Below are 27,563 nucleotides of genomic sequence, written 5' to 3' on the forward strand. Positions count from 1 at the left end.
CAGGGTTTTGGGATTCTTCGCATTCTCGGATGCGATCCGCTGGTACTTCAGCGGCGAAATCAGCTAAGATTTGGCCTTTGATGGCAGGGCGCGGTTTGTAATGTATTGTATGTGCGCCCAGCTCAATTGCCCATTTTGCTAATCTCCCAGAGATGTCGGGTTTGGACAGGATCGGGCCGATCCTGTAATTGGTTAGCACTGTGATGATGTGGTTTACGAAGTAGCGTCGTAACCGTCTTGAAGCATGTACCAGTGCTAGTACCAATTTTTCCATTATTGAGTATCTCGTCTCTGGGTCGTTGAGCATTTTGCTGATATAATAGATGGGTGTTTGAACCCCCACTCGTTCCACTATTAATACCGCGCCCACTGCGTTGTCTGCAGCGGATAGGTATAAGATGAGTGGCTCATCTTTGCATGGTGCGGTTAGTGTTGGGAGTTGTATCAAACACTCCTTCATTTCCCGGAAGGCCTTTTCAGCCTCTGTGGTCCACTGGAATTGTTCTTTCTTTGAACAGCTTCGCAGGGTCTTGATGAAAGGGTATGACTTGGCTGCGTGGTTAGCCAAGAACCTGTTGAGTGCTGCCAGCCTTCCGGCCAGGCGTTGCATATCTTTCATCGATGCAGGCGATGGCATGCGCTCGATCGCCTGCACTTTTTCCGGGTTTACCTTGAATCCATCTTTGGTGACGATGAACCCAAGGAATTTGCCTTCTTCCATTCCAAACGAGCATTTCCCTGGATTGAGCTTCATGTTGACGCTTCGCAGAGTTTGGAATGTTCTTTCTATATCGGTGAGCATGGTATCTTCCTCCATGCTCATGACGACCAGGTCGTCCATATAGATTTCGACACTTTTGCTTATTTGACCGCGGAAAGTGTCGTTCATCAGTTTCTGGTAGGTTGAGCCCGCGTTGCGCAACCCAAACGGCATTTTTGTATAGCAGTAATTTCCGGTTGGGGTCCGGAATGCCGTTTTGTCTTCATCCTCAAGTGCCATTTGTACCTGGTGGTACCCTTTGTAGCAATCGAGGAAACACTTCCACCTAAATGGTGCGAGGTTATCGACCTTTGCGTCAATTTCTGGAAGCGCGTAACAATCCTTGGGGCAGGCCTTGTTAAGGTCCTTGTAATCGACGCACATGCGCCAGCCCCCGGATGGTTTTTCTACCATGATAGGGTTGGATAACCAAGTCTGGTACTTGACTTCCCGCAGTATACCTGCGGAGAGCAGTTCTTCGATCTGCTCTTGCATCGCCTGATTTTTAGCTGACCCAAGGTGGCGTTGGCCTTGGATCACTGGTTTGATACCTGGTTTGGTATTCAAATAGTGCTGTGCTATTTCACGTGGGACCCCTGTCATGTCTGCAGGAGTCCACGCGAAGATGTCTTGGTTCCTGAAGAGGAGCTCCTTCAGGTGCGCTCTGGTGGTCGAGGATAAGGCATGACCCAATGTGACCTTCTGTTCCGGATGCGTTGGGTTGAGAACCCATTTTTCCGGTTGGTCGACGGGGGTGGGCCTTGCGACCTTTGTCGGACGTGCTTCGTCCGTCATCATGACGTCCTTGCGGGCGTAGATGATTGCAACCCCCGATGCGGTTGGGAAACCAACCGCGGAGTGGGGGACGGATGTGATCATATTGAAATCTCCTTGGGATTCTCTCCCAAGGAGGACGTCATAGTTGGAGGTGTGGGGTAAAACCATGAAGTTAACCTCCTCTGTCCGCGTGTGTTTACCATTGGTAAGACGCACGGGAAATGTAATTTGACCTAGGGGAAAGACTGTTTCCCCTGCGAATCCGGCCAACGGGTAATCTACGGCTTGCAACCGATCTTTGTCCTCTTGGTCAAATTGATTGAAGCATTGCTCGTAGATTATATCGGATGTACTGCCCGGGTCGATGAACAGACGCTCGGTGCAGTAATGGGCCAGCTGGCCTGAAATGACGACGGCGCGTCTGTCACGCGGTCCGCCTCGGACTTTTGGGAAGACGACTTGCTCGTCTTTCCAATCATTGTCCGGTCTTCGTGCCGCTTTGCGCGGCCTACCCTTGCCTCCGTAGATCATGTGGGTGGAAGCCACGTACATGGCTTTCTTTCCGGAGGAGGTACCTTCGTTGTGAGGGGTGATATGCTTGGTGGGCTTTTGTCCACCTGGTAAAAGGTGTTGCAGTTTCCCCTCTTTCAACGCCCGCTCAATCTCCAGCCGGAGACTGATGCAGTTGTTGGTGGTGTGGCCCGAGTCCTTGTGGTACTCACAGTATAGTGTGAGGTCCTGACTTTTCTTGGACTTCATTGGTTGGGCCGGTCGCAAGAATTGTGGGTCCGTGAGGAGGACCTCTCTTGGCGACTGGTTGATCTCGGTCCATTTGCGGTCCCGAGATTCTTTTCTTGGTGGCCGAGTGTCTCGGGCAGGGTTGTAGGATTGTGGGTCAAACGTGTTGGGTTGCGGGAAATACGGTTTAGTAATATCCCGATTTCCGGCATCCCGGTTTCGTTTGTTGTTACGTTTGGACCCTTGGTGGGATGTTTCGGCTTGGGGTTTTGCCTTTTTGACGTGCGGTTCGAGCGACCGCTGTGTCTGGGCATATGTCTTGACTGCGGTCATGACATCCTCCCATTTTTTAGGCAAACCCTCCTTGCCAGAGATGGTCATGATCATCTCTCTGTCTTTGACGGCCCGAATAAAATGGTTTCGCGCCATTTGGTCCGCCACGTCGCCTATCTCTAGGCATTCTTTATTGTAACGGATGACGAATGCCTCGAGCGATTCGTCATCCCTTCGCCAGATGTTCATGACGTCCAGCGAATCGCGTTCGTGGCGTCGCTGCTGGCTGAAATGGGCGAGGAACTTGGTGCGCAAGTCCTCGAAAGAATCCAGTGATCCCACTGGCAAAGAATCAAACCATGCCCTGGCCAGACCGATAAGGGTCTGGGGGAAAAAATTGCACCAGGTGGGTTCGTCCCACCTGCCATTGACGCCTGCGCCTGTGAAGATGTTCATGTGGTCGTCCGGGTCGGTCGAGCCACTGTATTTCCCAATGTTGACTGGGAATTTTGTCGTTGTGATATCGGCGTTGGCGATGTGCGGGACGAATTTTGAATTTTCGGCCGCGGCCCTTGGCCTGTATGGTTCGTGCACAGGGCGCTTTGCCGCCCTGAGGTATGTAGTGCGGGGGTGACTGGGAGGAACATAGTTGCGTCCCCCCGGTCTGCTGTTGGTGTCGTGAGACTCCCCGCGGTAGGTTTAATCGTCAGGGTCGGTATGACCGTACCCTTCCGTGTAAGGTTGCGGGCCCAGTCGGCTCTGGATGCCTGGGCCGCGCCTGGAGGCTGACCGCCTCCTATCTTCCCCATAGGGGCCCAGGCGGGTATGCACTGGCCCTCTGGAGCGGGACTCATATGAGGAAGTATCCTCATTGAGTGTATGGACCGAACAGTAAGATGATCCACGGTCGTCATGTCGGCTTCTGGAAGCCGGACGTGAGTGTAACCTGCCATCGTATTGGAGTATACGGTTGGCAGGTGTGTGTTGTATTGGAGTAGGCCCAGCTTGTACGTTTGCTTTCGTACAAGCGCGGTTGTAAGCCGCTATCAGCAGGTCAGTCTGCTGTTGGTACCAGGAGTGTAAGTCCACGCCTGGTGGGAGCACAGTTGGTATCAACTGATAGTGACTAGTGACTGCTAGTTTTTGCAAAACGACATGTGTTAGTCTGTTAGATGATTTTAACAGTTTAATATGGAATTTGTAATGATAATTGATCGGTAATAATTGTTCTGGTTCCATTTTTGTAAATAGCAAAAATATATCCGCTAACTAAAATTATTTACTTTTTTTTTTTGTAGAATTAGTTACACATATGGTTCCTCTGGTATGGCCCCATTGCAACTTTAGTCCACAAGTTTTGATAATTACTAGCTTTAAACAGGTAGCTTGTCAATATGTAATGTATCACCATTGGTTCTTTAAGTTGATGAGCGTTCAAGTTGAACTATGAAAGTTTGCAAAATGATTTGGTTAGACTGTGAAGGGGTATGGTCCCAAAACGACCATTACCCGCATCAAACAAACCCCTACCAGTAAGCAAACCGCACCCATGCGGTCACATCCTTCGAACCCATGCGGTTCGAAGATGAATAGCTTGACCCAAGTACGAAAGAAGATGAACATATCGATGCGGCTGGCACCGCATCATATGGCCATTTTCGTCACGACAAGGGAAGCGAGCAAATAGTCTCCACATACGATGATGCGGCCAACACCGCATCTCGCGTATTTCTTGATCACAAGTAGGAGACGCGGTAACTTCAGGCGTTACCGCATGCGGCGATGCGGCTCGCACCGCACCCTGCATATCCAACAAGTGGACTGACACGCCAGGCAAGTGGCTGACACCACGAGGCAAGTGGCGCCGGCGACAGTCCCCTGTCAGAGCTATTAAAGCAATGGGCTGACGTGGCGTAATCCCCACGGCCGGCGAGACTGACACACCTGCAACGGTGCAGCTCGTCGTCAGCCCATCCATCAATCTCCTCCTTCACTCCTCGGCTATAAATACCGACCCCAAACCAGGTTTGAGGTATCTCTTCACAACTCTCTAACTACTACTATTATCTTGCTTTGCTTCCCAAGCAAACTACTGATTCTCACGCCGGAGAGTGGTAACAAGGAGCACCCCCCACCCCATCCTCCTTGTTACGAGTCACGGCTTGTTTCCTTGTGCAGGAGATCATCCACCGGTGACCCAGCCAGCGATCTCCGAGAGGAAGGGATTAACCCTTCTTGACGAGACCAGTGTGTTAACCCTGCCCGGTTAACCATTGTTTCATCAGACTGGGAGCCGCCGGACCACATGCACGGCCTCTGTTTCTAGTGTCACTGAAAGTCGTTTTAGGGTAGATTAAGAGAAGAGGGGGGGGTAGATCTTGTGAGATGGGTAGGTCGAGCGAGAGATGAGGAGTAAGATAGATCGAGGGAGAGATGTATAAAGACATATAGACGGGTGAAACGACTTAAGTTGCAGGTCCCACCTTATTATTTGTTTTTGAATAATAAGAGGTATTTTAGTCATTTCATTAAAGAATAATATTTTTTAATAATCCCAATTATTGCCCGTTGGTCGGCAACGATCTCAACCTCAAAACTTCCCACTGGCGGTCCCATCTTTTCACATATTGGTCTTCAATGGACCCTGACTAACAGAACCCTAAAGCCGTTAGTCTCCGGTCGCCGGAAAAACGTTTTTGGTCGAAAAAAAGTTCCTAAAGGTCCGATTTATGGTTACAAACAGGCTTGGGACGAAAACTTTGAGTTTTCCAGCTAAAAAGTTTAGTTTTCCGGCCAAAAAGAAGTTTTCCGGCGAAAATGGAGTTTTTCCGGTGACCTTATTAATTGGGGCTTTTTACTAGAATAGGTTCCTAAAGGTGCGTAATAAGGTTACAAAGAAGTTTGAGACGAAAATGTTGAGTTTTCCGGCGACCGGAGACTAACGGTGTTAGGGTTCTATTAGTCAGGGTTATTGAAAACTAATATGTGAAAAGATGAGACCGCTAATGGGAACTTTTAAAGCTGAGACCGTTGCCGACCAACGGGTAATAATTAGGATTATTAAAATTCATTATTCCTTTCATTAAAATTGAACATAACAACTTAACATCCTTCCACCCTAGGGACTTGTGTTACGTTTTGCTAGACTATTGGTCTAAAGTTGTAAATTTGAAACATGAGGACTAAACTTACAATAACCATTATATTTAAGGGGCTAAAGTGACAATTTAACATATCCACATACACAAATAAATACCGCTTTCCCACGCATTCTACATTTCTCTATGCTTGTAATCATATCATCTTCTTTCATTGGAAAATCATTTTTGTAAGTCTCTATTCGTATCTATCTGCATAACATACCAGTCGATATTAATTCATGAAGGTTATTCGTATCTGCATAACATCCAATCGAATGATATGATCATGTGTTGTAGATAATCGCAATATAATTTCATATCTACGTGGCCATAAACTGATAGTGATTGTTAATTTTTTGCATCTTCACCCACTACACAGCTGGAACAACATGTTGTTCATATGTTACATGAGTTTAGCACGTACCAAAGGGGCAGTGCTCTAGAGGTACCACATGACTTCTTGTGACAAAATGTCATGCACTCCTTCGGGTGGTGCGGTTTTATCTGAAATTGGTAACATGCAGTTGCGGATCCAGAAACTTTTAACTTTTTCTAATAGGTTCCTTTTGATAGATTATCACTAAACTTTTTCCAAATCTTACAAGGTTTTCACTATCTTTTTTCAAAACTGACTGGTTTCCTAGGAGGGACCCACAAAATATGGCTAAATCCGCCACTGGTAACAGGCTGGGTCACCAACGCTATTTATGATCGTGGGTGTGGGGGGTGTTTCGTTTATGGCTGTACCGGGTGGCCAGGCGTTTGTTGGACTTAAAAAAAGAAAAGAAAGATGAGTTTAGCAATTTAATTTGGAGTTTATAATAGTAATGGAACGATATGTTCATGTGTTAGGGCTGTTTGTCAATTTCTGAATGATTAAGTGCTGAACCAGTAAGATGTCTGAACCATTAAGTGTTGAACCAGTAAGAGGTCTGAACCATTAAGAGGTAGTATAATATTTAACCGTTCAGAGGCAAATGTCTGACCAATTCAGATTAGAGGTCTTAACCATTCAGAGGCAAATGTCTGAATCATTCAGACATCTGCTCGTGAAACAAACAGAACCATTAAGTGTTGAACCAGTAAGAGTTCTAAACCGATGTGTAATGAGTTGGAGTGTGAGTTTGTTAGATATGTGCCTCTTGGTTTTCGCTTTTATGGTTTCATTTTTGTGAATCTTGTTAGGATAGGGAGACTATATAGCAAAATAGTTAAACAAAACTGACAAATGACAAAATACATTTTGTAGCATTAATTACACAGGTGGTAACTATGATATATTCATATTGCAACTTTAGTCCCTAAGTTTTAACAATTACAGCTTTAGTCCCTAAGTTTTAACAATTTCCTTGTGTGATCAGTTTAAACAACAGTCATGGAAGATGGAAATGGAATGCAAGCAACGTTACTTCGACACGACGAAGACGTGGAAGAAGGTGATTTGAAAGGGAGAATATGGGACGAATCAAGAAGGATATGGAGGGTCGCATTGCCAAGTGTCATATCAAGAATATGCACATTTGGAACTATTGTTGTCACACAATCATTTATCGGCCATATTAGTAACATAGATCTTGCCGGCTTTGCCCTTGTTCAAACACTCAGTGTCCGCTTTGTCAATGGAATCCTTGTAAGTTCCTTATTTTAGTTGTTTAATGTTTAAGCTTTGCCGAGATATGCTTAGGGGGTGTGTGAGTTAGCTGTTAAAAAAAGTTACAACATTTGTGGGACCGACATGGGTTTTTGTGATTCGTCCCTTGAGCTTAAAAAACCTGTTTTGACCTGTAGTTGGGAATGTCGAGTGCAACCGAAACTCTTTGTGGTCAAGCGTTTGGAGCAGGTCAACACCACATGATGGGCATTTACTTGCAAAGATCATGGATCGTTGACTTAATTACTTTAACCGTCTTACTCCCGATTTTCATCTTCTCTACACAAATTTTCAAACTTCTTGGGCAAGACGAGGCTGTAGCAAATAGCGGCGGTTACATCTCTCTATGGTTCATACCTTTTGTCTACAATTATGTCTTCAGCTTGACCCTGCAAATGTACCTACAAGCACAGTTAAAAAACATGATCATTGCATGGCTTTCAATCTTCCGATTCGGGTTCCACATCCTTTTGTCTTTTCTTCTTGTGTATACGCTAAACCTTGGGGTTGCTGGTGCAATGATCGCATTGTCCGTGTCATCATGGTTTCTTGTGTTTGGAGAATTCGTTTACGTATTTGGTGGTTGGTGTCCTAATTCTTGGAAAGGATTTACGGTAGCTGCGTTTAAGGATCTTGTTCCTGTTGTGAAGCTTTCCATATCTTCTGGTGTGATGCTCTGGTAAATAAGGCACAAACTTAGCAACTAGGGGTGCTAACGGGCCGAGCGGCTCGCGAACGGCACGAGAAAAAGCTCGAAACGAGCCGAGCTGAGCTTGAGCATAAAATAAAGCTCGTTTATTTATCGAGCTCGAGATTGAGCTTGGCATGTGAAGCTCGTCAGGCTCGTCGAGCCTTGGTGTAATATTAGTTTTGATCAATATTTAATTACATTTACCCCTTTTTTAAAGTTAACTAGTAAGTGAGCCGAGGCGCGCATATTTAAGCTTGCTTACGAGCTGAGCCCGAACCTAAAAATAAGCTTGTTTAGTAAACGAGCCCGAGCTTCACTTATCGAGCTCGCGAGTTTAAACGAGTCTGTTATTTATAGTATATTTATTTAATATATTAATTAATAGATCATAAACGAGCCGAGCTTGAGAAACTACCAACGAGTCGAGCTCGAGCTTTCAAAACAAAGCTTGAGCCGAGCTCGAGCCTGAGCCTGGTCGAGCTTGGGCTCGGCTCGTTTGCAAATAGCAACCCATATGCAAATATGTGCTTCTTTCACTTTGTAAAAACTTAGCAACCCTTCATATCTGTTGTATATGTAGCTTGGAGTTATGGTACTATGCGGTGCTGGTCTTGCTTGCGGGTTACATGGAAGACGCAGAGGTTGCTATATCTGCTTTCTCCATAAGGTATTAAAATCCTTTTGGGAGTTTATATATCCGTTTCAGTTCTATCTCTCCCGAGATCCTGCTAATCTGTTAATACTTTGCAGCCTGAACATCTATGCATGGGAGTTCATGATCTGCATTGGTTTGTTAGGCGCCGCATGGTAAATGGACATATCAAATCCTTCATATCCATCATTTAAGTTTATGTTCTTTTATTCAACGTTACATGTTCTTCTGATTTCCATCGTTGGAGGTAGCAATTTCGACCCATTTACTTAAAAGATGAAATGGGGTCACGTCAAGTTTGGCTGGTTTGTTTTTTAAACGAAACCCGAAAAACATGTCACACTGACCGTCGGGGTCAAAGGTCGTTCAAAATGTTTTAAGTGCTTACCTCCTAAATCTCTTATTAGTAAAAAAAAATATTATTATTTTGCCAACATTATTTTTCCTATTCCTATTTAATGTTTTGGTTATTTAACAATTTAGAAGAAAACTTAACAGAAAGTGTTTGTGTGTTCACTTGACCCATCGGGACCGACCTAGAAAAGTTACCCGTTACGTAACATATTTTGTATTGTCTAGTGTCCGGGTGTCAAATGAATTAGGGAGAGGAAATGCCAAAGCAGCAAAGTTCTCAATTAAAGTCTTGTTGGGGACTTCTATTGCGATCGGAGTGTTTTTCTTTGTTCTCTGCTTGATTTTTGGAAGAAAACTTGCCTACTTGTTCACCGATGACGAAAGAGTTGCAGATACAATATCAGACCTTTCTTTGCACCTTTCCTTATCAATTTTACTCAATAGCATTTATCCTGTTCTCTCGGGTAATAGCTCAACCTCTAAATCCTTTGACGTGTTGTAATTAGTTTACTTTCAGAAAACTAATGATAGAGTTGTCCGATTTCAGAAAACTAATGGGTCGATTTGGCTCATGTTTTGTCCCAAACGAGTCAAATAATAAAATTAGCCGAAAAACAAAATGGGTTACTGTTCAGTTGGGCAATGACCAATGGGTTAATTGGGCCAAAAAAGTCGTTAGGAGGAGTGTATCGTTGTAAGATTTATATTTTTCAGTAATATCATCATCATCATACTCAGTAAATCCCACCAATAGCAAAGCAAAGGTAGGGTCTGAGGAGGGTAAGATGTAGACAACCTTACCTCTATCCCGTAGGAATAGAGATGCTGCTTCCAGTGAGACCCCCGGCTCGATAGTAGTTTTGCATCAAGCCTTGGACATAAGGCACATAACACTTAGCAATCGGGACAAAGACCGATTAGTGCATGTACCATTTTGTCTTTCAGCTATCAACGCCACCACATGATTCATGATTAACCGTCCTCCACTTTTAACATTATTTTCATGAAATTAGTAAAATAACGTTAAAATTAGTGCACTTTCACTTTTACCCCTCGATGGCCCACACATATAAACATTATATGCGCATACCGCAAGCGGGACGTAATTTTTCAATAATATATAATGCGCTAATAATTTCAAAAAAAAGTTTTAACACTTAGGACATGAAAGCATTTGTGAGATACCCAACAATCTGAAGACCAAAATGCATTAAAAAGTTACTCATTTCAGCATTAACCGTTTTGACCTGTTTCCCAACGTATCTGACTTGTCTATTTTGACATCTGGTCAACGCTGATATAAAGAATACTTGGTGCCTTAAATATATAAATCTTGTTGTCATCAGGGGTGGCGATTGGAGCAGGAATGCAGGGTAGTGTAGCAATTGTGAACCTCATTTGCTTCTATGTGATCGGTATTCCAATAGGGGCATTGCTCGGTTACTTGACTGACCTTCAAGTAAAGGTATACAACGTTTGGATGAACTTTATTTTCAAAGTTGCTTCGGTTATCAAAATCCGGTTATTTGCTTTTACAGGGAATATGGATGGGTATGATTGGTGGCGTTGTGACAGAGACAATCGCGCTTATGTATATGGCATGGACAACCGACTGGGACAAGCAGGTAAATATGTTGCATAACTATTTATTTAACATTTTTTTTTTGAATTCGAGTTTATTGTGGATAATAAATTGTTTTGCATTCGGTACTGTAGGTTAAGAAGGCTTCAGAACGGCTAAACCGGTTCTATGTTAAGACGTCTGAAGATCCCGAGTAAATGCAATAGATATGCTTCTATGAGAAGGTTAGCTTCTTTGGTATTTAATGTGACTAGATTTTGTAGTAAACAATTCAAAGTGTAGTTCTCTGTAAATATATTGGATTTGTAGACATCCCTAATGTATTGTTCCTGCCTGGTAAAACCGAACAAGCAATCACTTGATAACGAGCCGTCATAGAGCCGTTGCCACAGGAAGAAGCCTATCTATTGTTGCTGCCAAAATGTAATACAGTGGTGCATCAAAGTTTGCAAGTTTCATGTATAGTTGCAATGGGTTTTGGTGTACAAGTTTATAATGGTTAATCAAAACATGTTACAACGATAAATCAAGCTTTACAGGATTTGATAAAGCTCTAAGACTAAAGGGTATGGTGAGGCCCATCCCCATGAGGATGGGCCGCCACCCGGGCGCCACATCACCGGCTCGTGGAGGACGAGCCTCTTTCACTTTTAAGGGGGTGGAGGATGGGGCCCCACATAATTTATAAAAACAATTAAAAATTTAATTTATTTGATTATTTAGAAAGAGAAAGAGATAGAGAGAAGAGAGAAAGAGAGAGGACAGAGAAAGAAGAGAGAGAGAGAGAGAGAGAGAGAGAGAAAGCCGGTCCGTCATCACCGGCTGTGGGTTGCTGGACTCGCCGGAACGGATGGGAGGGGGCGGTGTGGGGGACCGGCGCCGGTCCTAGCCGGGCCTCAGCCGGCCCCGATACCTTCTAGTCTAATGAGTCATGATGCAAAGATTTTTAACCATGGGTTTTGTCAATTCATTACATGGTATGATAATTCTTGTTGTTTAAATAAACTTAAACCTTAAAGCAAAACTTTAAAAGCCAAATTATAAACCTTAAAAGCTAAACATATTTAGGGTCCGACGAGCTTGTTTCAACACTGCCAGAATGAGTTAAATCGGAGTTCATTTGAGCTGGTTTTTACGTTTCTTAGGTTAACATCTCTTTTAGTTTTAAATATCTTTTAAAACCTGAAAACCATTTTAGAATTGCTTGCCCATTTTCATTACCCCGGCTTTTATGCCCGGCAATACAGCGGAAGAGGATAGGGATGAACTCGCTATCCAGAATGAAGATTATCAAAAGGTTCCCACCAGACAACGTGAAGAGTTTTAAGGGTGTAGACGGTCGGCCCTTCGGCACGAAGGAACTGCCAGCACAGTTCGACCCGATAGATCCCCCAGCCGTGCCGGAGTAGGTGCCAGAGCATGAGCCGGAGATGTACATTCCGGACCCACCACAGCTGTGTGGACCACCCAGGGCGCCTCAGTTCCCACGACATGTTGGGCCCAGTCCTGCCCCCTCACACACAACATTAGAAGCTACGTCACGACGTTGACAGGTTGACGTATGTGATGGACTGGATAGTTGAGGAGTTGCAGGATCGTCGACAGCGTGAGGGGTTACCTCCACGACCCTTCATTACGGCTGTAGCAGCAGCAGGATCCGCTGCCATAGTATTTTATCTTCTGCGATGTATTTAGTTATATTATATCTTTTGTTATGTATGTACAAACTTATGTTATATATATCAAACTTATGTTGTATATATCATATTCAGTCGTATTGAAACAATATAGTATTTTAATTTAAACGGTATAGTATGGAACGGTGTAATATATTCGAACCGTACCCGGATATTTCAAAATAATTAACGTTATAAAAATTTAAAACTGGTATAATATTTAAATTTAAACGGTATAGTAGGGGGGGATATTCCACGGTCCTCCCAACCGCCGAGGTGATCCCACCTCGCAGACCGCCACCCAGCAAGCCTGAGTCTGGGGGTAAATCCGCTACCGTAGGGGCATTGGGAACGAGCAAGACTCGAACTCGCCACCTCCGGGTTAGAATGCGGGCTGGTGGCCATTGGGCTGACACCCAATGGTTATTTAAACGGTATAGTATGGAAACACGGTAGAATATATTTGAACCATACCCGAGTAATTTAATAAAATTAACGGTATAAAAATATTAAACGGTATAATATTCGAACCACACCGAGACTTGGTATAATATTTAAACCTTAATAATAAGCAACAACTTTAGACTAAGGGTAATTGTACCCTTGGCTTTGGGTGTTTTCCAAAAAAAATTTGGAGATGGCCGACTCGTCAACTTCTTCAATGTCTTTCTCATCTCAAACAAATCAAAACCCTAATCCCTCACCCACCAGTCCATCACCGCCCTCATGTCTCCCACCACTATCGTTCGCCGCCAACCCACACCAGCGGAGAAACCGTGACAACTAGATGAACGGTTGCATTGGAGCAGACGCAACGACAACTTTTAGGGTTCATGTGCGCATCTCCTCGCCGGGATTCGGTGCATTTTTGGTCCAGCTTTTCTAATTAGGTACGAATGTTTTCTGTATTTCTTGAATAATGTATGAATCTGTTCATTATTTCTTGAATTTTTTTGGATATTTGATGACAGTGGTATGAATCTTTTTTTGATTTTTTGAAAAATTATTAATCTTTTCTTGAATTTTTGGGGGGTTTGGTGTGATGCGTATGGATAACTTGGGATTTGATGAGATGGGTGTTCAAGTGAATTTTAGGTTACGAATGGTTAGCTTGTAGGAATGTTGTAATTTGTTATTTATCTGATCTATTTGGGACTGCATCCTCCTTTTATTCTAGGCTGCTCTAGATCATTTGAACCAGTGAACAGATATAGACTTCTCATTATGCTCTATGTGTTTGGTAGTTGTAGTTAACAACTTTGTTAGTGTTAAAGACTGTTATGAGAGGGTAATTGTCGTATTATAAAAATTTAGTAGGGTGAGTGTGTGTGTGTGTATTCACATGATTATTTGAGAACACACATCCAAACGTCTTTTATTAATTAAATTTTAAAATAGTTTTGATTCATATGATGCAGGCATATTTATGTTACGAGAGGGTAGTTGTAGTTTTGATGTTGATGGCTTCCATCCTCTCAACATTGGCAAACTTGCTATGAAAGGCAAAGACACACTCTTTCTTCCCTACACCCCAGAGGTAACATATGCCTTTTTATAACTTAATTACATATGTTAAGATATTTCTGTGTTTAGTGTTTTGGGGTTCTTAGAACCCACCCTATATGGATGCCCAAAACCGATCTGCCATTGACGTCAAGGTATGATTTGCAATCCTTTCGCTTTCTTATTTCTTGGTTTTGACAGATTATAGATTATATGAGAGTCATCCTTTAACATTGTATTTTTTTTTTCGTGTAGCAAAGCTGCCAAGTGGCGTGCGTGTGCAAAAGAAAGATTAGATATTTACATAACATTAAAAGATCTTTATATGTTGAATCTTAAATGTTCATATCGCGGGGATTTGTTATTGTGAAAGAACTTGAGCAACTTGAGCGCCAACTTGAATTTACTTTGAGTCAAATTTGGTGCATAAGGGTATGTTTAGTGTGTTTCTACTAGCTATATAATCTGAGGAGGTGTTTGAATGATTCATCTCGGATATGGATGGCGGGGATTTGATTGGAGTACCGGCGATAGTTCAGTCAAACTCCGGTAACCACAAACCTTAATTTGTTTTCCAACATGTTATATTGAGAATTGTTTGTCTTGTCGTTTGAGTTCTATTGAGGTCTTTGAATGTAAGTTATTTTTAAAGAGAACATGTTTGTGATGATAGAAAAATGTGTACAAAACTAACCTAAAACTATATGTTTTTGAGAAACATGTTCTTTTTTTAAATTTTTTTTAAGTGAGCTCTATAAACTCTAATAGTGTTAATCGTGTAACGCTTCATAAGTCCTTTTTTTGGCAGCAGAAGTAGAACAGAATGAACAGACAACAATGAATAGACAATGGTTGGATGAAAATGGGTTTGAATCGCGAGTAAAAGGAAGGGGCTTTTTGATTCGCGGGTGGGCAACACAAGTTCTGATCCTATCGCACCGAGCCGCAGGTTTTTTCTTGACACCTTGCTGCGTCTGTAGTTTTTTTTTCTCAGAAAAGTAGAATTTGATTTCTTAAAATGTCATCTTTATTTATGCCTTTGTATAATAAACCAAATCGCAATCAAGTTACTTACGTTTCTATGACGAATTTTAATTTAGGCTGTATAATAAAACAAATCGCAGTCGAATTAGTTAAGTTTTTACGCCGCCGCAACGCGCGGCTGGTAAAAATTCTAGTTGGTATTAAAAAACTTTGTTCAAAGCAAGAAGGAGCATATGTGTTGAGCCTGATTAATGTAAGTTACATTTTGTGCATTTTTTACAGCTAACGAAATAAATTTTTGGCTACTCGAAGTAACCCAATGGCAAAAGGCGATCTCATACGCTCCGACCACAGACAATGTTGGGTAGTTCAAGCCGATCATCACTAGTTTAAGTTAAACGGAATAGTATTGAAACAGTATAATATATTCGAACCGTACCCGGATATTTCAAAATATTTAACCGTTTTAATTTAAATGGTATAGTATTCAAACAGTATAATATATTCGAACCGTACACGAGTATTTAAAAATAATTGACGGTATGATATTTAAATGTTTATAGCATTCGAACCGCACTAGACGTGGTATAATAATTTAATTTAAACGATAACAATGTAATATATTCGAACCGTATATACGTTTTTTAAAAAAAATTAACGACATATAATATTAATGGTATAACATTAACGGTTATATATTTTAAGCGATTTAACGTTGGAACCGGGTGAGAATTTATATCACAAATACACCAAAATAACCAAACAAAATTCTGATGGGTTATATACGCTGCGTATAGAGCTATACGCAGCGTATATAAACCCTAGTTGTCTGTGCCTATGATTGCTGGCCAGACTCTGAATTCTATGCAACCTATACATTGCGTATAGCTCTATACGCAGCGTATTAAAACCCTAAGTGTGCAAATAGGCGTCATAAGTGTGCCAATAGTGTGGGCCTTTATTAATTCATAACATGCTATAACAGTTCGTGTTTCTTTCACAAGCAAAACACAAGAATCTGACATGCAAACACAAATGGTATAAAAAGTTATGTTGTTTTTCATCTGATGAATGTAGAAAAAAAATAGTAAAAGTAATCGATTGTAGTTGGCTAACACAACAATTATCTTCCAACAATGGCAAGAACACTAATAAAACTTGCAAGATGAATGAAAAGTTATTCCAGATCAATACATGTTAACCATCTCATTGCAGAGTAAATTAAATCAAATAAAAGTTGCTGCATATCTCATGTACATTATGAATTCCCACAACAGCCCATTCAGTGTTGAGCTAAAGTCCAACTTAGATATAACCCTGGGCTTTGGCTCAGTGGTTATGGAAATGAAGGAAGACTCCTGACCGAAAGGTCTCGAGTTCGATTCCTGATCCACCCGGGTTTTACCGGCTCTGCATTGTCGTGCCCTCGGGCAGGTGCAGGGTCGGGTTTTCCCCGGAACTGGTGGCATGGTGGGCTAGGGGCTCCGTGCGTGCAGGATGGGCTGCCGCGGGCTACCTTTCGGCCAATGGGTGCGATTCTTATATTGGACGTTAAAAAAAAAGATATTGGATTAATGGCTTTGATTATACAAATATTTTAGTGACTTTCTTGTTTGACCATTATCATGTCCTTATCTTTTTCATTTTAGCCTAAATCCTTCATATCAGCTCAGCCCATTCAAATATATTAGCACAAGGCCCATTCATTTATTTTTTAGTGTTCTTGGTAGTCTGGTCTGGTCTGGTCCAACCATTTAACAACAATCCAATTAATTGATTTTATAAAAATTTACCCACCAAGAATCAACTTTTAGCCCAAAATGAGTTTACATAGAGTTAACTCTGAGCATCTTTTAATCATGAATTAATGAATTTTTTGCATAAATGAGTGTTTTAGAGAAAAAAAGAGTGCCTTTAGGTGATCACTGAATTTTGTTGCAACTCTAGGTAAATCGCCATATGAAACAGCGACCTTCCAAGAGAGTTCTATCCAAAAGCTGCAAAACCTGCAAAAGAAACTGAGGTTATTAAAGATCGCTGTTTGAAACAGCAACCTTCATAAGATCGCTGTTTGAAACAGCAACCTTACCAAAGGTCGCTGTTTGAAACAGCAACCTTACCAAAGGTCGCTGTTTGAAACAGCAACATTACCAAATATAATTATATAACTAATTTAAAAATAAAATATGGAACAACTTTGTTAATTTACATGGATTTGCAAAATTAATAAAATATGAAGCCTTAAATAAACAAAAAATAGATTATGATGATTATGAGTACTGACTCGTGTACTTTATTAATTTACATGGATTTGCAAAATTAATAAAATATGAAGCCTTAAAAAAAATAGCTACAACTAACAAACCGTTTTAAGGCTTAATCACAAATTTAGGAATTAGAGTTAGAATTTTATATTTTATATTTTATATCTACATGATGATTGTGAGTACTGACTCGTGTATCGTCCATATTGATTGTGTATCAATTGGTAATGGTAAATCTTTTTTTTTTTTCTTTACAAAGGCATGAGCTAGGCAGTCTCGCCACATTTTTAACATAGAAGTCGTTGATTGACATTATATTTATGTATTGAAGATTGTATAGTGGCATGTGCCTCGTAAAATATTGACCAAATTTATTTTCAGTGTGGGGGTCGGGTCATGAGGTGTAAAAATATGTTTTTAACAATGACGATAAAAGGATCTTATCTCCCCAACAATGAGTATAGGATCAACGAACATAGTCATTGATCAGTATTATCCTTTTGTAATCATTTTAGTAGAATAACATGAGTAGAACGTTTAGAAAAATAACATAATTCTAAAGCAGAAATCATTGACCGCGTTATTTTCATGTAATTAAGGTTGAGTAACATTAGTAATGCAACTTTGATAATCTATTTTTTTGTTTATTTTAGGCTTCATATTTTATTAATTATGCAAATCCATGTAAATTAATAAAGTGGTTCCATATTTTATTTTTAAATTAGTTATATAATTATATTTGGTAAGGTTGCTGTTTCAAACAGCGACCTTTGGTAAGGTTGCTGTTTCAAACAGCGATCTTTTGAAGGTTGCTGTTTCAAACAGCGATCTTTAATAACCTCAGTTTCTTTTGCAGGTTTTGCAGCTTTTGGACAGAACTCTCTTGGAAGGTTGCTGTTTCATATGGCGATTTACCTAGAGTTGCAACAAAATTCAGTGATCACCTAAAGGCACTCTTTTTTTCTCTAAAACACTCATTTATGCAAAAAATTCTGAATTAATCGTTTTAACTCGTTTTCTTTATAACCTGGTCACTTAGCTTCTTCCTTATAGATTTTGAATCCTTCGACATGTTTTCAAAGTCCAATATCGTCCATTGTAATCGCTTCCCAACTATAAAAACGATAAAACGATCCAAATATGTAAACGAATTCTGTAAGCGATCCAACACTTTATACTTATCTTGGTTCATATTGTGAAGCTTTCCATATCTTCTGGTGTGATAGTTTGGTAAGATGTGCACAAACTTAGTAACCCATATGTAAATGTGTGTCATTTTGATCAATAATAACTTAGCAATCCTTCATATTTGTTGTACATTTAGCTTGGAGTTATGGTACAATACCGTGTTGGTATTGCTTGCAGGTTACATGAAAGACGCAGAGGTTGCTATAGGGCCGGCCAACCCGTGCCGTCGCCCAAGACTCAAATTTTAAAAAGGCCCGAAAGGTTTTTATAAGCTTTTATATATATACACTAAATTATATATTTAATATATATGCATCTATTAATTGTGCAAAAAAAGTGTTGGTGGTGGAGTGTAAAATCATCTCAAGATAATGTATAATGTGAAGGTCTCAATTTCAAGCCTTGACTCCATTACTAAGGTTTTATTTTTTTTTAATTCATTTCCCCTTAACACAATTTTGGGCCCAATTTTTTTTGTCACCTGAGGCCTAATTTCTTTGAAAGTTTTCGAGGAGGGCTCTGGGTTGATATATCTGCTTTATCTATATGGTATTAATATCTTTTTTTTTGTCACCCGAGGCCTAATTTCTTTCATGCCTAGAATAGATTTCATTGTGTTTTAAATTGTTACATTTGATTTTTTTATATATAATATACCACTAAAAAAGAATCTAAAATACAATGTATATATAGATTTCTCACACTTTTTAAGTATTTAGGACTGTGTAGCTAACTTCTATATCCATTTAAGCTTTATATGTCCAGTGCTATATTGTTAAAACATTTTCAGCCTGAACATCAATGCATGGGAATTTATGATCAGCCTCGGTTTCTTAAGTGTTGCATGGTAAATGTATATATTAAATATAGGAGTTAGCTAAATACTTAAAAAGTGTGAGAAATCTATATACGTATTGTATTTTAGATTCTTTTTTAATGGTATATTATATAAAAAAAAATCAAATGTAACAATTTAAAACACAATGAAATCTATTCTAGGCATGAAATCTAAAACACACACTGATTAACTTTCTTGGTAAGGTGTGTTAAATTTCATATCTAGAATACATTTTACTGTGTTTTAAATTGTTACATTTGATGTTTTTCTATATTATACCATGCCAAAAAAAAATATAAAACATCATGCCCAAAATTTAAAACACGGTGCCTACGTAATTTTCACACTTTTACACTTTTTATGAGTTTTGAACTTTGTAGCTACCCTACCCTTCATATATATTATTTAATTTCACACTTTTTCTTATTTAAATTCACACTTTTTTCTTATTAACGGACTTGCTATTTGCCGTGGTGGGCGGCTGCTCCGCTTAAAAAAATAATTTAGTGCTAAATATACATGAAAATTCCGACCTCATCCCATAAAATTTTGCAATCGCCCCCCTTGAACTCGTTGGATTTGTGTTAATCGAAGGTGGAGCTGCGATGATGTTAGGATGAAGATAAAAAATGGTAGGGTTTGCAGGTTTTGTTTATTAAGACTATGGGGTATGGGGCGGGGTTGGGGCGTGGGTTGGGTACAAACGCCTAAGTTACCATTCCGGGTGGGCTTGTGTTTCGGCGTGGCCCCTTGGGCGGGGGTTTCAGCCCGGGCGTTGGGCGGGCCTAGCAGTCTTCCGTGGCCGGCTCTCATTGGCTGAGTTGGCTAGGCTATAGCTGGCTAGGTTTTTTTTTTTATTTTGTGTGTATTTTTATAACAATTGAAAAAAAAATTATAACATGTGGCCAACCCACGCGGGCTAGCCATGCTCCGCCATACCGACCTAACATGCAACTGACCAACGGTGCCCCTCAAAATTCACGTGTTAACCCTTACCCTAAACTCCCGTCCCACCATACCCACGGTGTAAGAAAGATGAAATAGAGATGAAAGAAATGGTGTCTTGGGAACATGAGCAATTTATGAAAAGTCAAATTGGTTTGGCAGTTGTTAAAGTCCGATGGTGGTAATTTAATAATATTTAATTAGGAATTATGATATTTGCTTAACACCATTGAATTTACCTTTTTTATTTTAAACTAACTTTTTATATCGCGCGTTGCGGTGAAACCGAACAAATGATAATATAAAACAAACGTGATTTGAAAATAAAACATGTTATTTAGAATGTCAAACCATTAGAACGATTTAGTTTATCATCGTACCCTTTTATGATACCAAATAAATATTTTATTTTGAGTATAACCTTGTTTTAACAAAACTTATAACTGAATGTCGGGGAAAGAAATCAAACACAACTACGTTTTTGGCCCCTAAGTCTAGAGATCATGGGGGCTAAAATGGTTAGTTATAGAGACCATGGGGGCTAAAATGGTTAGACTTAGGGGCCAAAATGGTTAGTTATAGAGACCATGGGGGCAGATATGTTAAAAATTCTTATTTTGGGCTAATATAGTAAAAGTGATATAACCACATGGGCCAAAAACGTAATTTACTCTATATGTTAAAAAAGAAAAAAATATTAAAAAAAAGGTAAAAGAAATAGATGTTTAAAAAAAGAAAAATATGTTATTAAAAGTAAATATAGTAATAAACAATTATAATACATTAAATAATCTAACTTATAATAAAAGACTCCAAATAATGGCATTCTCTCCTACAACCTTATAAATTTTATTTATAATTATTTAATAAATTTCTTTTAATATTAATATTAATATTAATAACTAATATATAGATATCATTTATCTTTATCTTTATCTTTATCTTTATCTAAGATTAATAAATAACTTCAATCTTGCAATTTAGACCCTTTGTTTTTTTACTTTTAACCCAAAGTTTTTCATTTTTTGCAATTTAATCCCAACTCTTTTTTTATTTTCAATTTTGGTCCACCATACTTATCAGTTTTCTCAAGTCTTTCGTTTCGTTCTAAATTTTGTGAGTTAATGTACCGCAACGTGCGTGTGGGGTTCAACATTTTTTTCGTATATTTTTTCCCGTTTGACTGGCCCGTCGCATCACATCTATTTTTCTCTGTTTAACAAGTTCGACCAACGTGCGGGTCCTGGATTGACTTAGTTATTTTTTCTATATTTTACGTTTCGGTTTAATTTTTCTGCAACGAGCGTTCATGAATCAAAGATTTCATGTCTGCTTTTCGCTCGGCGTTATTTTTTTTCGATTTTATTTAATTTGTTTTTACGAGCTTTTCCGGTATTGGTGGTCGCTGACAGTGGTATAGCATTGGTATTACTTGACACAGTTTTACAACAACCGATGCAACGCAGGGGAAGTCAAATTGGTTTGACAGTTGTTAAAGTCCGATGGTGGTAATTTAATAATATTTAATTAGGAATTATGATATTTGCTTAACACCATTGAATTTACCTTTTTTATTTTAAACTAACTTTTTATATCGCGCGTTGCGGTGAAACCGAACAAATGATAATATAAAACAAACGTGATTTGAAAATAAAACATGTTATTTAGAATGTCAAACCATTAGAACGATTTAGTTTATCATCGTACCCTTTTATGATACCAAATAAATATTTTATTTTGAGTATAACCTTGTTTTAACAAAACTTATAACTGAATGTCGGGGAAAGAAATCAAACACAACTACGTTTTTGGCCCCTAAGTCTAGAGATCATGGGGGCTAAAATGGTTAGTTATAGAGACCATGGGGGCTAAAATGGTTAGACTTAGGGGCCAAAATGGTTAGTTATAGAGACCATGGGGGCAGATATGTTAAAAATTCTTATTTTGGGCTAATATAGTAAAAGTGATATAACCACATGGGCCAAAAACGTAATTTACTCTATATGTTAAAAAGGAAAAAAATATTAAAAAAAAAGGTAAAAGAAATAGATGTTTAAAAAAAGAAAAATATGTTATTAAAAGTAAATATAGTAATAAACAATTATAATACATTAAATAATAAAATAATAAAAAACTATATATTATTATAAAAATAAAGTTACTATTCATCGTCTCTCGAAATCAATATATATAATATATATAATATATAATATATATATAATTTGTCTGGTTACATGCATCTTTACTATTTATTCTTTAAGAAGTTTAAATAGGTTCTAGATTGTTTAGCATATATCCGTATTTTTTAATTACTTAAACATATACTCTATTTCTTTACAGATTAATAAATATACTTAATATATAAGTGTTTTAAAATTAATCAATTTGCATTTTTCAATCTGTCTCTTTTCTCTAATCTCACTCTCTCCTTTATTCTTTGTATATCATCTAGATTCTGAAGCGAAGTGTGAGGGAAGGGTGGACAGAAGGCACTACATGCCTCATCCAAGTGTGACGCATGTCTCATTTGGTGATGAGCCCGTCACCCTTAAAAGGACCCAATCAGATCTTACAACTACAAATTCTACTATTCATTTTCATTGTCTAATTAACATATAGTAAAGTAATTCTATAAAATTTCAAATATACCGTTGTGATGTTCTTATTTTTTGTACGTGTCGATTAGTGGATCAGTAATATGTCCAATTTTAAAAGCATTGGTTATGACTAGATTTCAAAAAAAATGAAAACTCCTATAGAACAACTTTATAAATATTAGATTTTAGTTATACACCTGTAGGAATGGGATCAAATACAAACACTTAAGTTTGTAAGAACCATAAGAACCAATACATAATTGACAAGTGTCCATCAATAAAAAATTAGTTTAGGGGTAATTTAGACTTTTTGACCATATTTATTTATAACTAATTAAAAATAATTACAAAAAATATAATCAGCACAACACTATATAATTAGCACAACATCATTAATCGTTCTTCATTATCAGCACATCGTCCTCGAATCGTTCTCCATTATCAACATAAACGACATTAGCACAACATCTTCAATCGTTCTCCATTATCAGCACACCAGATGTGCTGATTATATCTACTTTTGGTGTTTGTTTGTATTATTTTGTAATTAACACATAATCAGCACCTTATTAGCACAAATATAAAACACCTTTTGTTAACTTTTTTTAAAAAACACTTTTATAAATACAAAAAGGTATAGCAATATGGTACTCATATTAAAGATAAAAAAATACTTGATTTTATGGTATATATTTTTAAAAAAAATAATGAAGTATATAAAAGTTATTTTAGTTTAAAAAACCTTGGTGGAATTTGTATTTAATAGAAAATGGTCAAATGACTAGCAATTTTACAAAATTACCCCTAATTTGTTAGTAGTAATTTTTAATTATAAGAGTTTTATTTATAATCAATATCAACCCTTGATTTAAATTAACAATGGTTCAGATCTGTTCTTACGGTTCTTATAATTAGCACTGTTTGTACAGGATCTCAACCCTACACCTGTAATGATGTTTAATATACTTTTGTTGATTATATTTGATTATCTTCTTTATAGGACCGACCTGACCCGATCCAACCCGACCCCGACCCAACAAAACTATTATATAGTAATAGACAAACGACTACTAAAACTTTCCAACCTCATAAAAAAATTTCCTGAGTCCACCACTGGGTATGACTCGATGGGTATGACTCGATGTGTTCTATGAACCCGATGGGGTTTGATGGAATATATCATTTTAAAAAGATGAACATGACATTGTAAGAAAATATGTAGATCTTTCATCTCACAAACAATAATATTAATGAAAGAGCCACGAAACACATGATGTTAACTTACCCTAGCTATTTGCACTTTCATGGCTCTCGACAACAATCAACCACATGATAGTACTTACCTAACTTTTAGTTTCATGGCCCTCAACATTCCACAACAACCAAACACATGATAGTTGAAGAAACACTGACCTTAACAACTCGGGAAACTTCAACGATCAATGACCCGAACGTGTGGCTGCAAAACAGAAACACCGTTAGGACTCGTTACAGGAATGGGGTTATTCCTGTAACCACCCTCCGGCGTGAGAATAAGTATTCGTTCGTTTGGAGAAGTATATGAAGGGAAAAGTGTAGGGGAATTAGATGATCGTACCTTACGTATTTGTCTTTATTTATAGGTTCTCAATTAGGGTTTCCCTTATTTTAGGATGTGCTCCGATAAGGTGGAGATTTACATGATCTTCCCGAAAAGTGGGAGATTTAGTTATGCACCTTCCTTATAGATATGGAAGGTTCTAGAATAATTCTGGGTATTTATGTAAATATAAAAGGTTGTAACCGGGTCGGGTGAGCGACGCGGGTCACACCTCGTCATGTCCCCCCAGTCCGAGCTCATGGAGGGAGTCCATTAGGTCGGACTAAGAGAAAAAGAAAAAGGGTAAACTCGTAATGATTTGTGTGACGACCTTTGGAAATGACGGCGAAAATAGCGGATGTGACAGTTGGGTCATCTCGTCAATGACAGCTGTCTTTTCCCGTGATTGACACGTGCGTCGATTCGTACACATTTTTGAATTTGAAAAGTTTTCGTATCTTATAAAAGACGATGCCTTAAACGGATGTTCAAGAAATCACCCCCAAATTACTCTATCACCATCTTCTCTATTCAATGGCTTCAAAAACGACCGAATCCTCTTCCGCCGCTTCCATGGACGTACTACTGTGCAAATGGGGCGTGATGTCTTTCAACAATTTGGTCCATGATTATGGCATTAGGGCTGAATGGAATCCTGTGTTGCCGTCAAAAACCGACACCGCCTTTCCCCTGAAAGCAGGTAAAATCACTTTGTTTAGTGATTTTTTCAAGTTTTGCAACTTCCGGTTACCCATCACCAAATTTTTGAAATTGGTGCTTGATTTCTACCGCATCCACATTTCTCAAATACATCCTCTTGGCCTTGTGAAACTTCGACAATTCGAGTATGCCTGCGTAGCTCTTGGTCACATCCCAGAACTGATCGTCTTTAGGGCTTTCTTCGTACTTGTGTGGAAATCCCCTTTCTTTACCTTTGATCGGCGGGATACCGAAGTATCATGTCTGAGGGAGATCCCTACAAGTTCTAGAGACAAGGATTGGAAGAAAAAATTCTTCTACCTGGATGCCAGTGCTATTCCCGGGGAAATGCATTGGCAAGATAAAGGACCGAAGGATAAAGTGAAGGATGATGCTCCCCCTGCAGATTCGTACGCGTCAAATGCGCTGTATGTAAAACTGTGTGGCCGCCCCTTTGAGTGCACTATTATTCCAGAAGGGGCGCTAGTGATGGCCGGTATGAGCCTGTTATGGCCGGATATAAGGCGTTATCCCTCATTCCAACGGGAAGATGGAGGTATGTTTACGTTACCACACCTGGTTAACATATTTTTAAATCCGGTATTAATTAAATCACGTATTTTGCGCAGGGGAGTGGGGGATGTTTGACTTTGTTGATCCACCACGTCACCTGGCGTTGAAACCCAACGACCGGAGACTTGATGAAGGGGAACCAGATGTGTTGGAAGTGCATCTGGAACAATTTCTTCTACCGGCGATGCCAACGGATCCCTTGGAGTATATCGCTCCCTTGTCGGGTATGGCGGCCGCTACTTCAGCATCATCAGAGAAGAAACCTATTCGGCTAAAGCTGTCTGGGAGAAAACCTGCAGCAACCACTGTCAGCGTGCCCGTGATGGAAGAGACGCCCAACGCGAGTCGTGAAGTTTCCTTAGCTTCCGACCTGACCAGTCCTGGCCGTGCTTCGAAAAAGAGGAAAATCTTTGTGGCACCTACGCTGAGCGCGTTTCAGGCGGTGCAGGCCGCATGTGCAATTTCACCAGGTATTTTATTTTAAATAACCATATGGCATACTAGTGTCCCTGCTGATAGCGTCCGTCTGGTCTTGTGGTGCAGGTACCTTTGCGGGAATATCATCCGGGGGTGTGCCATCCACTGTTGTTTCGACTATGGCGGCGTCTTGTACTGGTAGTACCAGCATGCCTACGAGTCCACAAGTTTCAGCGTCATTCGCTCCCGCTGTGAGCTGCATCATGCCCATTCCTAGTTCTACGGTATCCATAGCCGTAACTTCCGAGCCGCTGCCCTCGCTTCGATCAGGTGGTTTTGACACAACCCTTCCTGAATCGCCCAAGGACATGTTTGCTGGTTTTGACACCAATGCTGCTGCCGCGTCGACCGCGCATGAGGCAACTAGCGTGGGTGGAGGCGATAATCATGCGTCGAGCAGCGGCATTGCTGACGATGGTGCCCGCTTGATTGATGATTTGTTTATACCTACCGTTTGTTGGGATCCTCATGCCCAGGATAAACGTTACCAGCCTCAATGGAAGATTGCTGAATCTTCCCGACTTATCTTTCCTCCAGTTGTCCAACATTGGGTTGAGAGGGCGTACCCCCCCGCTGAAGCGGCGTATGTTGAGGGGTTAAACAATGAGGATTTGATGAATTCGTCTATATCAGATTCTGTGACCCTACCTCGCCGGTTGGTAGAGATACGGCGCCGGTGGGTGCGTGATAACACCCAACTTCATGAGGCCCGGGTCATTATCCAAGAACTGAGGGATGACAAGCATCGCCTCGAAAGTCAACTGCAGACCGCTGGGTTGAAAGAGGCCCGATTTCTGTCAGAGAAGAATAAGGCCGAGGAGGATTTGCGGAGGGTAACTGAACATCTCGCTGAGGAAAGGATCTTATGGGCCCGCGATATGGCGGAAAAAGATAGGGTTTTGGCTCAAGCGAAAAATGTACAAGAGGAGTTGGAACGCAAGGCTGTGGCAGAGGCTCAGAAGGTGAGACACGAGTTATCGGCCCAATTGGAAAAATTTCGTGTTGACACTGATTTTGTGTCCCAGGTTCAGGAGCGGTACCAGGATTTGACAACCGAAGTAGAGACCTGTCATACCAAGATCCGACTGATGCAGGGAGAGTTGGAGGAGCGTGAGGCAAAATTCAAGGAGATGCAAGATCATTGTGATTCCCTTGTCACCCAAAACAATAAGCTTGCTGCATCGTCGTCTTCAAAGTTAAGGGAGGTGGAGGACGCGCTGGCACAATCCCATGCAGAGATCGATGATTTGACCAACCAGCTAGCGGCTATGCGGGGAGACAGGAATTGGTTGATAACTAATGGGCTAGTGGGGGCGTTCGAATTTCTGCGTGAGTCGTCCCACTTTACTAGCCTGATTGACCGTCTTTCCGCCGCTGCCTACCAAGCTGGTCATCATGATGGTGTACTTAAGGGCTACATGGACTGCCAGCAAGCGGAAAGAGTCCCGCCGGACTTCCAAACCCTCAAAAATAAGTTACAGGCTGATATGGCGAAGGCTCTTGAAGCTGCGTACACCGAACCTCTACCTTGCTATGGCGGTCTGATGGATAAAGTTAATGAAGATGGAATAGACTCGCTACGTCTGATGCTGGACCCTGCGGACGAGTCCGAAGAAGACTGA

The 27,563-nt window shown here is 40.1% G+C and overlaps 2 protein-coding genes and 1 long non-coding RNA gene across 7 annotated transcripts; all 3 read left to right on the forward strand.

Moving 5' to 3' along the window:
- Positions 1 to 7,054: 7,054 nt before the first annotated feature.
- LOC110864654 (protein DETOXIFICATION 24) lies at positions 7,055 to 11,169 on the forward strand. The gene is made up of 8 exons (XM_022113767.2): positions 7,055 to 7,318; positions 7,477 to 8,018; positions 8,611 to 8,697; positions 8,781 to 8,837; positions 9,262 to 9,500; positions 10,383 to 10,501; positions 10,575 to 10,661; positions 10,753 to 11,169. Exons 1-8 carry the CDS (start codon positions 7,064 to 7,066, stop codon positions 10,813 to 10,815), a joined length of 1,449 nt encoding a protein of 482 aa, XP_021969459.1. The 5' UTR covers positions 7,055 to 7,063; the 3' UTR covers positions 10,816 to 11,169.
- Positions 11,170 to 12,876: 1,707 nt separating this feature from the next.
- LOC110864653 lies at positions 12,877 to 18,632 on the forward strand. 5 transcript variants are annotated; one of them, XR_002549992.2, is made up of 5 exons: positions 12,877 to 13,184; positions 13,713 to 13,952; positions 14,053 to 14,346; positions 14,609 to 14,746; positions 18,411 to 18,632. It is a non-coding gene; the product is annotated as an uncharacterized LOC110864653 (long non-coding RNA). The 5 variants fall into 5 exon arrangements; XR_002549991.2 differs by lacking the exon at positions 18,411 to 18,632 and adding an exon at positions 17,902 to 18,255 and having other exon boundaries at positions 14,606 to 14,746; XR_002549989.2 differs by lacking the exon at positions 18,411 to 18,632 and adding an exon at positions 17,902 to 18,255.
- A 7,310-nt stretch (positions 18,633 to 25,942) lies between these two features.
- Positions 25,943 to 27,563, forward strand: LOC110944372. Its single transcript, XM_022186033.2, has 2 exons — positions 25,943 to 26,903; positions 26,967 to 27,563. Exons 1-2 carry the CDS (start codon positions 26,061 to 26,063, stop codon positions 27,561 to 27,563), a joined length of 1,440 nt encoding a protein of 479 aa, XP_022041725.2. The 5' UTR covers positions 25,943 to 26,060.

Source organism: Helianthus annuus, chromosome 6, assembly GCF_002127325.2.
Source record: "Helianthus annuus cultivar XRQ/B chromosome 6, HanXRQr2.0-SUNRISE, whole genome shotgun sequence".
In the NCBI taxonomy this organism is placed as follows: Eukaryota; Viridiplantae; Streptophyta; class Magnoliopsida; order Asterales; family Asteraceae; genus Helianthus; species Helianthus annuus.

Coding starts and splice junctions, on each gene's coding strand:
- LOC110864654 (XM_022113767.2), top strand. CDS start 7,064: ATGGAAGATGGAAATGGAATGCAAGCAACGTTACTTCGACACGACGAA. Junction 8,019..8,610: donor TCTTCTGGTGTGATGCTCTG/GTAAATAAGGCA, acceptor TTGTATATGTAG/CTTGGAGTTATGGTACTATG. Junction 8,838..9,261: donor GGTTTGTTAGGCGCCGCATG/GTAAATGGACAT, acceptor TGTATTGTCTAG/TGTCCGGGTGTCAAATGAAT.
- LOC110944372 (XM_022186033.2), top strand. CDS start 26,061: ATGGCGGCGTCTTGTACTGGTAGTACCAGCATGCCTACGAGTCCACAA. Junction 26,904..26,966: donor CTGTGGCAGAGGCTCAGAAG/GTGAGACACGAG, acceptor TTTGTGTCCCAG/GTTCAGGAGCGGTACCAGGA.